Source organism: Lampris incognitus, chromosome 15 (assembly GCF_029633865.1).
Source record: "Lampris incognitus isolate fLamInc1 chromosome 15, fLamInc1.hap2, whole genome shotgun sequence".
NCBI lineage: Eukaryota > Metazoa > Chordata > Actinopteri > Lampriformes > Lampridae > Lampris > Lampris incognitus.
The window spans coordinates 22,354,972-22,368,898 of NC_079225.1; the positions used below are offsets into that span (position 1 = coordinate 22,354,972).

Below are 13,927 nucleotides of genomic sequence, written 5' to 3' on the forward strand. Positions count from 1 at the left end.
ATCAGTAGAGACTGTAGTTTGGGGCCCCGCATCAATAGAGACTGTAGCTTGGGGCCCCGCATCAATAGAGACTTTGTAGCTTGGGGCCCCGCATCAATAGAGACTTTGTAGCTTGGGGCCCTTCATCAGTAGAGACTGTAGTTTGGGGCCCCGCATCAATAGAGACTGCAGCTTGGGGTCCCGCATCTTTGTAGCTTGGAGCCCTGCATCAGTAGAGACTGTAGTTTGGGGCCCCGCATCAATAGAGACTGTAGCTTGGGGCCCTGCATCAATAGAGACTTTGTAGCTTGGGGCCCCGCATCAATAGAAACTGTAGCTTGGGGCCCTGTATAAATAGAGACTTTGTACCTTGGGGCCCCGCATCAATAGAGACTGTAGCTTGGGGCCCTGCATCAATAGAGACTTTGTAGCTTGGGGCCCTTCATCAGTAGAGACTGTAGTTTGGGGCCCCGCATCAATAGAGACTGCAGCTTGGGGTCCCGCATCTTTGTAGCTTGGAGCCCTGCATCAGTAGACTGTAGCTTGGGGCCCCGGATCAATAGAGACTGTAGCTTGGGGCCCCGCATCAATAGAGACTTTGTAGCTTGGGGCCCCACATCAATAGAAACTGTGGCTTGGGGCCCTGCATCAATAGAGACTTTGTACCTTGGGGCCCTGCATCAGTAAAGACTGTACCTTGGGGCCCCGCATCAGTAGAGACTGTAGCTTGGGGCCCTCGCATCAATAGAGAATAGCTTGGGCCCTGTATTGCGACGCAGGGTTGGAACAAACGTCCCTTGTAGGGTATGATTGGGGATCCCTACTATATGCGAACACAATACCCCTGACCTTTTGGGGCCCCTCATGGTCCAGGACCCCGGGGCACTCACCCAGCATACCCGGTCCGTAATCCAGCCTTGCTTCTCTCACTGACACGGCTTTTGCATTTTCATTCATAGACTTGTGTCTCTTGTTTGTCATTTACTGATGTACAAGGTTGAATTCCATGCATGTGTGTGTGTGTGTGTGTGTGTGTGTGTGTGTGTGTGTGTGTGTGTGTGTGTGTTAGACAACACGCGCAGCATCTTAATCAATACAACTGAATGTTTTGGGATTGAGATAATGACAAATAATGGTCTTGATGAAAAACGCACCAGAGCACTACTCACCCTTGACTGTAATTGTCTCTCATTTATTCAAGTGCCCTACAGGAATAAAATCGTTTTTATAGCCCTCGAATAGGAAAGTGGTGCAATTACTCATGACTTGTCTGCTGGAGAAAACCGAAAGGATTCAACCTGTGTTATGGGAAATATTTTTTTTCTGGAAAAAAAAAGAAGTGTCTTCCTCTGCACTTTATTAGTGTCAGGTCTGCAGTAGATGCTTCCTTCCTTGAAATCTTAAAAAGTACTTGCCTTTATCTTTCACTATATCCATCTGTCTGGGAAATAATTCTGTTGTTTGAGCCACTACCAGAGCCAAGAAGTCTGTTATCTTGCTGCAGCACAATACACTGTGTCAACCAGATCCATTAAATGCTTTATCCTCTCAGCCAAAGAGCCGCTCAGGTCAGATATACCCCACAATCAGTTAACTCCACCGGCCACGAACCCGCATCACTCACCACTCTTTCAGTCTGCTGTTATGCTCCTGTTGTCAGCTCGTGCTGGAATTCAAACAATTTGAACCAATGTAGTGTTTGTATACTGTCCTTCAGTATGATTGTATAACATATTTACCATAGAGATGGTTTTGCATCATCATCATCACCACCACCACAGCCACTGTTGTCATCCTCACCATCTTCCTCATCATCATAGTCATAGTCAAAGCCATCCTCTTCCTGATCATTGGCCTGGAAATAAATCTGCTGGTTTCTATAATCTTTAAACACCAACACAATGTGTAAAACCTTCTTCAGTTGAAATTGAGGACTGTACTGTACAGCAGTGGCGGCTGGTGCTAATTTTTTTGTTTTGGGGGGGGGCGCAATTTACCTTGGCGCAGCACAACTAACAGCTGCTTTAATGTCCACACGGTCACAGAGTTATCAAGAAGGACAATGTAGCCTATAGATTTTATCAGCGTTCGTAGACGGTGGATGATTGACAATCGAGGCGTCCTGGTGGGGTGCGAACATGATTGACAGCCACGAGAATTGTCCAATCACAGATCAGAAAACATTAAGACAATACAAATTCGCTGCCAATAAAGGTGGGCATGTCTGGGGCGCACAGACCTGCGCCCCGTGGAAAATCTGAAGAAACCAATTAGACAACAGCCTCAGGTCACCTGCTTGCCAAAGGTTTGAGGGCTTACATAAGGTATCATTTGGCTAGCGCCCCTCACCCAGGAAGTATATGTACTCAGACAGAAATCAACCAAATACCATTGGGAATCAATATTTAATGGCTGCTGACAGGCATTCACAGATGGAAAAACACCTTTATTTCATAATTATTTGCATTATACAACTAAATTATATGTAGCATGTTTAAGTAGATGTTCATCTCTTGATATTTGAAGGGGTTAGGGTTAGCGCCCTCTATGGCTCCTTTGCCCAGGACTCCCGCACAGCATCTTGTTTTACCACTGATGAATGAAATGATGACAGCGTTATGATCCGCGGTGTAATTGTTGTCTATTTCATCCTCAGTTTTTCTTGATTACAGAGTTGTGAGGTCAAGACATTCCCGCCAGTGGTTGACTTCAACCCAGTTCTTCAGGTGGTCAGTTTCTGTGTTTTTTTTCTCATGCACACAAACAAAAGACCAAGAGTCCCTCGCCCATTAAGTACTGTTTAGGAGAAATTCATGATAAATTGTTAAGTTTCTCTGAGTAAAGCTGAGGGTTGTGTTTCCATGCTAAGGTATCACATTTTTACTGTTTTTACAGTAGTTGAGGGATGTACATTTCTCTGTCTGTGCTTTTGTACATGGTTAACAGGATTTCAATTTCAACCATTATCTCTGCTCTGGTAGCTGATCTACGATTGCTCTACTCTCAAAGGGCAGTAGTGCATTTGTTATCCCGTCCAGGCGTTTGGTTGTGTGTGTGTGTGTGTGTGTGTGTGTGTGTGTGTGTGTACATGTTTAACTATCCTCTTATAAATTTATTTCTGATTTTTTTCCCTTTCTCTCCCAATTTAGTGGCCAATCGCTCCCTATTCTAATTCAAACACCCACCCTCGTACTGTATGCATTCGCCAACTGCATCTCTCCGGCCGACAGTCTCGAAGGAGACACCTCGCCACTTTCGTGACGAGGTGAATCCAGGCCAAACCACTGCTTTTTCCGACACGCACAGAAACGCATTCATGTGACGCACACAAGCCGACTCCGCCCACCTCCCGAAGACAGCGTTGCCAATGATTGCTGCTTCACCGAGTCCAGCCATAGTCGGATCTGGCGAGACCGGGGCGCGAACCCCGGTCCCCAGTGGGCAACTGCATCGACACAAAGCCAATGCTTAGACCGCTACACCACCGCGGACCCTCATGTTTAACTATCCTAATGTGGACCAAATGTCCTCATTAGGATAGAAAAACCAGAAACCACCTACCTTGTGTGGCCCTTTAGAGGTCCTCACAAGGAAAAGGGTCTATTTTAGGGTTAGGACTTGGTTTTAGGGTTACGGTTAGAATTAGGGTTAGGTTAAGGGGTTAGGGTTAGGCATGTAGTTTGTGTGGTTAAGGATAGGGTTAAGGGCTAGGAAATAAATGTAGTCAATGAGGGGTCCTCATAAGGATAGTGAAACGAGAGCGTGTGTGTGTGTGTGTGTGTGTGTGTGTGTGTGTGTGTGTGTGTGTGTGTGTGTGTGTGTGTGTGTGTGTGTGTGTGTGTGTGTGTGTGAGTCCGCTGCTAATCTCGTATACTACTGGGCCTTTCAGGCTAATCGTTTTTGTGCAGTTATGACTGTGATCAAGGACCTCTCGTGGTTGTGGTGTTTCAAAACCTTTGAAAAGTGTGTGTTTAAACCTCAGCTGAGGGCCAACTCCTCAGCTGGATTTCTCGCCTATTTCCGAGCACTGAAGAAGGGGCGATAACACAGGCAGTGCCTCCGTATTTTCCCTTTCTCCACTAGGTGAAAAAAGTGGTGATTTGTCGCCAGGGCCGAGCACCGGTGAAGGGGAGATACGCCTGGCGGAGATCTGCACTCTACTGAGTGCACTTGTCTAGTTTATGTTTGCATTTGTATGTAGTACACATGTGAGAACGAATGCATGGAAGGGCGATTTACCTCCCACTGGTGGCTTCCCTCTCTGAGTCTCCAGAGATAAGGGTAGAGTCCTGTTTTAAATACATACACCGCTGTGTTTTTTTTCTGTGTGGCCACCTGGTATCCGAAAGTCATACACAACCAATTCCTTTCACACCAAGTGGCAGTACACCCCCCCCCCACACACACACCCCCACCCACCCACCCATCTCTACTTTCTTCCATGCAATGTCCACCAATTGGCTGGACCAGACTTATCAGGAGGAGATCAACACCTGCTGCATTCAAAATTGCAAGCACGCATGGCCCTCTCCCTCTTAGAGCACGTCTGAAATTTGACTCTCCCTGATTTAAAACACCCAGGTAAGATGTTAGAAACTTGCCTGTGAAATCCTATCAGCCCCAACTGCTCTTGAGCATTTAGGACAGGGACAGGTATCTGTTGGTTTTCACAACTGTAAATTGCTTCGAATTTAGATGCTGAAAGGTGCGGTCACATAACCACTGATGCAACCGAACCTGCAACGGACATTGGTACATGGACGCTAAAACCTAACCAGCCCGCCATATTGCTGCTAATGCTTGAATACCAATCAAATAACAGTGTAATGGATCACCATCTGCTCCAGTTTCCCGTGACTCAGTAAACCATGCAGCAAATTATTAAAAATAACAAGAATGATGGATTCTTCCATGTTTGATTTTCGGAATCGGGGTCACCGTGACATTAAGCATCTCTGTCAGCGAAGTGTGTTTATGTCATACAAATTCATCAGTCCGAGTTCACCGAGCTTGAACTTCTTTCGAATCAGAAATGATGATTGGAGCACGAAAGCGTGTTGTGACCGCCTCTTAACTCTGCCATCATTCTCTCCCCAAGGAAGCTGAGGCACATTGTTGATTTCTAATCAGCCCGCAGCCCATTTCCGAGCACATTTTCTGTGATGGGCAGCTCTCTGTGTCTTTGAAATATCATTGTATATGTGTGTGTGTGTGTGTGTGTGTGTGTGTGTGTGTGTGTGTGTGTGTGTGTGTGTGTGTGTGTGTGTGTGTGTGTGTGTGTGTGTGTGTGTGTGTGTGTGTGTGTGTATAAATGTGTGCCAACCTTAAAAGTTTTTTTTTTTGTCCCTTTCAGCAAGTGGTCTCAGCAGTCCGAGCAGGCATAAACCCATCAGGAAATGCATCCAATCAAACAAGCTTATGGGACCTTAGCTCCTCCTTTTTCTTTGCCGGCACTGTCATCACCACCATTGGTAAGAAAGACCAGTGATCATCAGCTAAGAATCACGTGGCAACAGGATTATTCTTGACATTTGACTGGTGATTATTAGCTATTTTTTATTCTAACAGCAACGTTATAGCAATGGTTTATTTGATAATTTGTTAGTTTTAGGTAATTTTGATGGCAATATACTGTTGTGAGGCGTCCAGGTAGCATAGCGGTCTATTCCGTTGCCTACCAACACGGGGATCGCTGGTTCGAATCCCCGTGTTACCTCCGGCTTGGTTGGGCGTCCCTACAGACACAATTGGCTGTGTCTGCGGGTGGGAAGCATGTGGGTATGTGTCCTGGTCGCTGCACTAGCGCCTCCTCTGGTCGGTCAGGCCTCCTGTTCGGTGGGGGTGGGGGAACTGGGGGGAATAGCGTGATCCTCCCACACGCTACGTCCCCCTGGTGAAACTCCTCACTGTCAGGTGAAAAGAAGCAGCTGGTGACTCCACATGTATTGGAGGAGGCATGTGGTAGTCTGCAGGCCTCCCCGGATCGACAGAGGGGGCGGAGCAGCGACCAGGACGGCTCAGAGAGTGGGGTGATTGGCCAGGTACAATTGGGGAGAAAAAATGGGGGGGGGGGGTCAAAGAAAAATGTCCCATACAGTATGTTAGTGATATACTGTATGTGACCACATAGTGATGGCTGGCCGTCTCGTGCATGTGTGGGTTTAACATCCAGGGGATTCATTAACTTTCGAGAAAAGATAATCATTCATCCAAAAGTAATATTAACACTGTTCCAAAAATCACATCTAACACAAAACGATCTCAATATTTGGAGTTATACTTCATAACTGGCGTATATGTTGAGTGCACAATGTAAGGGGCCATGTTGGTGTCAAAGGGGAAAATGTCTTCGTGCATGCTTTATAATCCAGGTAAGGAAGTCACAGAAAGTTGCATCTGGACGTAACGTTTCTTGGGAGAGACATCTCAATAAACGTTGTGTCCAGATGAACTGATGCAACTTTCTGTGTCAAAGGGAAAACGTTTCCTTTGATTTTAAGAGGTGCACCGTTAGTCTGCAGAAATAATAGTTTTGACAGATAACTTGGAGAATAAAGGAGACCTGTTCCAACAGGGGGAAAGTATGAGTCGCAAAAGCGAGTGCTCATATGTTCTTGTCTGACCACGTAGTTACTGCAAAATCGAGAGGCTTTTGTAAGTCTTGCGTCTAGATCTGAGGCTTTGTCGTCACATATTCAGTCACCTCTCTCCAACATCCTCCCTTTCCTCCCATCCTCTTTTTTTCCACCCTCTCTCTCTCTCTTTCCCTCTTTCTGTCAGCTCCAGCTGTAAGAGCTTAGTTGCTTATCAGAGAAAAGCAACAGCGCATGCAAACTCTCGCCCGCACAAACCCATGCATGCATATACACACATTAAAACATGCAGTCATTCTCTCTCCCTCTCCCTCTCCCTCTCCCTCTCTCTCTCTCTCTCTCTCTCTCTCTCTCTCTCTCTCTCTCTCTCTCTCTCTCTCCCTCTCTCTCTCCCTCTCCCTCTCTCTCTCTCTCTCTCTCTCTCTCTCTCTCTCTCTCTCTCTCTCTCTCTCTCTCTCTCTCTCTCTCTCTCTCTCTCCCTCTCTCACACACACAGCCACGGCTGGCCTGACAGTTCGTCTGGCTCTTGCAAGCAGATCATGTCAAATGTGTGTCTGTTCAGTGGGCCATTGGCTTCTACTCCCAATTTCTGAGGCTTTTATCAGAACTCACTTCTGTCTGAAAATATTCACCGTCATACCAACCCCCGAGTTGGGAAATTTGTCTGCCTGCCTGTCGTCAATGCTGGTAATGTTTATTGTTGATGGTGTAGAGATGCTATTTCATCAGTCTCCCTTTAGCTTGTGGTTTCTTTGGTTCTTCTTATCCTCACGTAGGATCCATTATCTGTCACCTATATTTTCCACTCCTATGCCCATGCGGTTTCCTGTGGTCAAGCTAAATGTTTCTGTTTGCTGGAACTAAGTAATGATTGCATCTCTTAATTTTTCCAATAATGATTGACAATATTATATGACAGTGCTATCCTATCCAACCTATCCATCCTATCCAATATGATAGTGGTAGCCTATCCAACATTTGAAGCGAGGCATGGTAGTTTGTCCTCTAGTGAAGCAGGATTTGTTGGCTCATTTGATATTTGACTGCTGCCAGTGACGTCCCCGTTTCGAAGAATAACAAAGTGCCAGTGCCTCTCTCACAGAGAACCCGTCATGCTTTCATGTGAGGCACCACAACCGCCTCAAGGCCTTTATCTGTAATTAAATAAATGCATCCATACTTCCTATTCTCTCTTTTTTTCAGCCTCTGCTTTTATTTGACTCCGTTGGAGGCAGTGGAGCAAGGATTCATGTTCGCAAGCTGATGGTCTAGTGAAAGGTTTTGAGGAGGCAGCATGTGTGAAAAGCATTAATTGGATGTGTTGAGGCAATGCATATTTTTTTCCGCATGTTGCCTCTGTACAATCAGGAGGCAAAATGAAACAGCTTTTGAGTGTGCTGCCTTGCCTCTGCTATCTATACCTGTAAATAACAGAGATGCAGGAGTGTGATCACACCGGCTTCCCCCACTGGGAGCCTTAATTAAATCTATCCTACTGTTTTATTTCCACTCAAGATTGCATCTCACAGAGTGCAAGTTTGCCCTGAATCAATAGAGGAACTGCTGAAGTTGGCTTTTTATTATCAGTAATAGGTGAGAGTGCACAGAGATTTTAAGAGGGCAAAGATTTTAGGAAGCACTGATATCTGTGTTTTTAGAGTTATGTGATGAAGCAGGTCACTATGATTAGAGGACCTGCCAAGCCACCTAAATGAAGGAACCGAACCGGTACTCAGCATCATCATGCTTAAGAACTTGAGTACTGTTTCCAAAGGTCTTTTTGCTGTGGCAAGAAAGAGTGCCTAAGTAAACACCAACCGATCTCCTCTTACACCATTAAATGGTCCATCCCCCACCCCAACCCTGCAATCAGTGATTATCCGGCACTGGTGCCTCCATCAAAGCCCCCCCCCCCCCGATCCCGCTGCTCTCACAGAGGCTAATGAAGTGGCTCACTTGAATGTTGATTTCTCATTCTTCTGTCCTAGCATCGCTTAATGAGCTTCAAAGACACAGTCGTTACTCTTTGATTGTCCCAGGCATTTACTGCAGTTCCTGCAAGAGAGAGAGAGACCATAGGCCATGGCGGCTTGCACCATGGGATCCATTACATAACACAATATACAACACTGAACCTGATGTCTCATTTAAAGCTACGATCCTGAAGATTTTTTTTTCTTAAACTTACATTAACTTGTTACTATGGTGAACTTGGTATTTGCATTTGTATGTGACTGCGCCACATCCCAGAGACCCCTTCGACTTAAAATCAGCCTCTTTCTTTGTTTCAACACATAGAAAACACAGTTGATCCCGGTTTCTAATTATTGATGTAGTGTCTGCTGATGAAGTCATCTTCCTCAAACTTGCTTACTTTTTCTGCATTTGGTTACTATGGTAAAGATGTGAAACAGTATGTGCCATGGCATTTTTCCCCAACAAAGTCGTCCTTGAAAGTAGACATAAAGTTCAGCAACCGCAAAGCGTTCATTAGTTTGACATGTGTGGATTTGTGGTCTATTGTCTTAAATACACCAGAGCTGGAAAATATTTAAAATGACATATGCTTGCATATAAATCTTCAGGATTGTAGCTTTAGATTGTAAATTTAAATTGTAGCTTCCATCGCACAGTTTCAGAGAAACAGAATCATCGTTATTTGGCCAAGCATGTTTGCACACAGTACATGGAATTTGACTCCGTTTTAGTGGCTTACATAGACTAACAGCCCGATAATCTTTAGGAATATATACAAGGAATGACTGTATACAGGTGAAACGGAGACAATTGTGCAATGGTGCAGAGTTACTGCTTGTATATTGAGTTGACTAAAAGAGTAATTTCACTGCTTGTTGTGCTTGTGTGACAGGTTGGAAGGATGAATGGTAAACTCAAAGTCTGTTGCAAATTAGCAATACAGTGGGTTCACACTCTTTTATAGGATTGGAAACTGTGATGTGGTTAAAAAGATGGGTTGGCTACATGGGTGGCCTTCACAAAGACTGATTGTGGGGAGGCATGGAGGTGTTTAGGAGAGATGGCAGTGGGGTTTTTAACGAGATTGTTCACCACAATCTCGGGAAAGTGAGAGGATGCCTGAGGAGTGGAGAAGAAGCATACTGGTACCGATTTTCAAGAATAAGGGTGATGTGCAGAGCTGTAGCAACTACAGAGGTATAAAGTCGATCAGCCACAGCATGAGGTTATGGGAAAGAGTAATAGAAGCTGGGTTAAGAGGAGAGGTGATGATTAGCGAGCAGCAGTATGGTTTCATGCCAAGAAACAGCACTACAGATGTGATGTTTGCTTTGAGAGTGTTGATGGAGAAGAATAGAGGAGGCCAGAAAGAGTTGCATTGTGTTTTTGTGGATTTAGAGAAAGCACATGACAGGGTGCTGAGAGAGGAGGTGTGGTATTGTTTGAGGAAGTCGGGAGTTGCAGAGAAGTATGTAGGCATGGTGCAGTATATATATGAGGGAAGTGTGACAGTGGTGAGGTGTGGAATGATAGATGGGTTCAATGTGGAGGTGGGATTACATCAAGGATCGGCTCTGAGCTCTTTCTTGTTTGCGATAGTGATGGACAGGTTGACAGACGAGACCAGGCAGGAGTCTCTATGGACTATGATGTTTGCAGATGACATTGTGATATGTAGCGAGAGTAGGGTGCTGGTTGAGGAGAGGTGGAGGTATGCACTGGAGAGAAGAGGAATGAAAGTCAGTATGAGCAAGACGAAATACATATGCGTGAATGAGAGGGAGGACAGTGGAATGGTGAGGATGCAAGGAGTAGAGGTGACGAAGGCGTCCATTCATCCATCCATCCATCCATTATCTTAACCGCTTATCCTGCTCTCAGGGTCACGGGGATGCTGGAGCCTATTCCAGAAGTCATTGGGCGGCGGGCAGGGAGACACCCTGGACAGGCCATCACAGGGCATGCACGCGCACACACACACACACACACACACACACACACACACACACACACACACACACACACACACACACACACACACACACACACACACGTCTTTGGACTGTGGGAGGAAATCAGAGCCCTCGGAGGAAACCCACGCAGACACGGGGAGAACATACAAACTCCACACAGAGGAGGACCTGGGATGACCCACCAAGGTTGGACTACCCTGGGGCTCGAACCCAGGACCTTCTTGCTGTGAGGCGATCACGCTAACCGCTGCGCCACTGTGCCGCCCCATGACAAAGGTGTATAAGTTTAAATACTTGGGGTCAACTGTCCAAAGTAACGGGGAGTGCAGAAGAGAGTGCAGACAGGGTGGAGTGGGTGGAGAAGAATGTCAGGAGTGATTTGCGACAGAAGGGTACCAGCAAGAGTTAAAGGGAAGATTTACAAGATGGTTGTGAGACCAGTTGTGTTATATGGCTTGGAGAGAGTGGCATTGATGAAAAGACAGGAGGCGGAGCTGGAGGTGGCAGAGTTGAAGATGCTAAGATTTTCACTGGAGGTGACGAAGAGGGACAGGATTAGGAATGAGTATATTAGAGGGACAGCTCAGGTTGGACGGTTTGGAGACAAAGCAAGAGAGGCAAGATTGAAATGGCATGTGTGGAGGAGGAGGAGAGAAGCTGGGTATATTGGGAGAAGGATGCTGAATATGGAGCTGCCAGGGAGGAGGAAACTAGGAAGGCCAAAGAGGAGGTTTATGGATGTGGTGAGAGAGGACATGCAGGTGGCTGGTGTGACAGAGGAAGACAAAATACTCGCTGAGGAAACACCCGTCTTATCGCTTTCATGATTATTTCACCCCTTTTTCAGGGGTGTACCATTTGTGTGTGAAAAGTGTGTCACGAATAAACCTTTTGAATCCTTGAATCCATCCCAGAACCACCACCTCAGCCTCTCTCGTCTTTGCTGTCACTCCTTCCTGTGATTTTTGTCACAGGTTGTGTTTTTTAACGTTTTCTCTTTTAAAATCAATCCCCATTTACTATATTGCATATTTTTTATGCATGTATCAGCAGACAAGAAAAATAGGTCAAATATACGTATGTTGAGTCCAGGTACCTTGGTCACATTTTAACAATGGTAGTTGGTTGGCTCGGAATATTTTGTAGTTAAAAGGGAATTGGTTAATCATGTAAATCAGATCAGTGTACAAAAAAAAGTATGTAAGCTAAACTTCCTGAACCTAACTTGGCAATCCCGTCTCATGTTGTGGCAGTATAACAGCATGAGTTGTCAATGATCTATTTTATCATACATTAAACTGACATTGACTTTTATTCAGTAATCAAAAAAAGACCCGATGCCTACGTAGTGATGCAAGTAGAAGTAAGAGATACAGAGAGAAGAAGAGATACAGAGAGAACGAGAGAGAGAGAGAGAGGATGAGAGAGATACAGAGAGAGGAAGCGAAGAGATACAGAGGGTCAGAGAGGAAGAGCGATACAGGTACAGAGAGGAAGATTGTATATATATCTGTGTGTGTGTGTGTGTGTGTGTGTGTGTGTGTGTGTGTGTGTGTATATATATATATATAGTATATATATATATATATATATATATATATATATATGAGAGAGAGAGGAGGAACACTTCACGATTTTGCGTGTCATCCTTGCGCAGGGGCCATGCTAATCTTCTCTGTATCGTTCCAATTTTAGTATATATATCGTCGAAGCAATATATATGAGAGAGAGAGCGAGAGGGCGAGAGAGAGAGGAGGGAGGGTTAATTTAAAAGAGAGTAACCACAAATTAGAGAGCTGGTTTTCTTCTTTGTTCTGCAGGAACACCTGCTGTCATGGCCCCGGCCCTGCCTCCAGTGGTTTCCAATGTGTTTCCCTTTTTTTCTTTTTCTTCTTTTCTTCTTCTTCTTCTTCTTCTTCTTCTTCTTCTTCTTCTTCTTCTTCTACTTCCTTCTTCTGATTTGATTGGCGGTTGACAAACAGCTTTCGGGTGCATCACCGGCACCCACGGATCTGAAGTGTGGACGGAAGCTCTGCCCTCTCTCTAATACTTCTACCTAACCAAGAAATACAATCAAAACAATAAACACAATAGACATTGATAAATAAATAAAAGCAAGCAACCAAAAAAACAAAATAAATAAATAATACTAATATTTCTCAAATTCTACTCACTAGTCTTGGCTATCTTAAATATTCTAGGAGATTCCAACACTTGTCCCCTGAAGGTTGTTTAGAGTATTACTGATATATGACTGCTCTCCAATCTCTCTTAGTGCATTCATTAAAACTTCTTTCTCTGAGTCCAGTAATACATGATCCACTGTTTCTCCCTCTCTACAATATTCACACTTTCCATTATTATGCTTTCCAAACACATCGAGCGAACTGTTTAGACCAGTATGACCATTCCTTCCCTATTTCATCCTCCAGACCCTGCAGTCCCAACTAATGGTTCATTTTTTAAAAGTTAACTTCCTTTACTTTCTTTGTCCCATTCCTTCCGCCACATATTTTTGACCGCTTAAGCTTGTGACTTACTAATATTTACTTCAGCGAGATTACGCCCACTCTTCAATGCCTTTTTTGCTGCTTTATCTGCCGTCTCGTTCCCATCAACTTCGACATGGGCAGGGAGCCACACAAAACTAACAGCATTTGTTGAATTCTGAATAGGGATTGTAGTATGTCAAACAATAAATCCTCTCTACTCCTGCAGTTGCAATATTTTAAACTCATTAACAGTGCACACGAATCTGATGCATTTACCCCTCTCTCTAGCCTGACGTCCTCTAGCCATTGCAAAGCAACAACCATGACCATCATTTCACATGCAAAACCAGATTTTTTAATTTTTTTATGTTGATATACTTTATTAATCCCCATGGGGGGATTCCTCTGCATTTAACCCATCCTAGCTGTGTAGCTAGGAGCAGTGGGTAGTCGCCGTGCAGCGCCCAGGGACCAACTCCAGTTTTTCTTTACATTGCCTTGCTCAGGGGCACAGACAGGAGTATTAACCCTAACATGCATGCCTTTTTGATGGTGGGGGAAACCGGAGCACCCAGAGAAAACCCACCGCAGACACAGGGAGAACATATAAACTCCACACAGAGGACGACCTGGGATGACCCCCAAGGTTGGACAACCCCGGGGTTCAAACCGAGGAGCCTTCTTGCTGTGAGGCGACAGCACTAACCATTGGGCCACTGTGCCACCCATACATATATCATCGTCAAGACTCCCATACTCACCATTGAGCTCACTGTATAAATCTGTCAATAAACATAGTAATTCCTTCTGATGTATGAATTGAAGATCTTGCCATTTCCCCCACGTTCATCTCTGATTAAATGAAGGAGGCTAAGATATAACTCTGGTGAAAACCAAAGAGGTATATCTGGCA

General features: G+C 45.0%; 1 protein-coding gene and 1 non-coding gene across 2 annotated transcripts in view; one reads left to right on the plus strand and one right to left on the minus strand.

Annotated features, from left to right (window-relative positions):
• kcnk2b (potassium channel, subfamily K, member 2b) overlaps window positions 1-13,927 on the plus strand; it is a 41,014-nt gene that overhangs the window by 9,628 nt on the left and 17,459 nt on the right. The window contains exon 2 of the mRNA XM_056294961.1: window positions 5,333-5,450. Within this exon, the coding sequence (XP_056150936.1) occupies window positions 5,333-5,450 (118 nt within the window). The remainder of the gene's footprint in view (window positions 1-5,332; window positions 5,451-13,927) is intronic.
• Window positions 12,135-12,240, minus strand: LOC130125827 (U6 spliceosomal RNA). Its single transcript, XR_008811664.1, has one exon. It is a non-coding gene; the product is annotated as a U6 spliceosomal RNA (small nuclear RNA).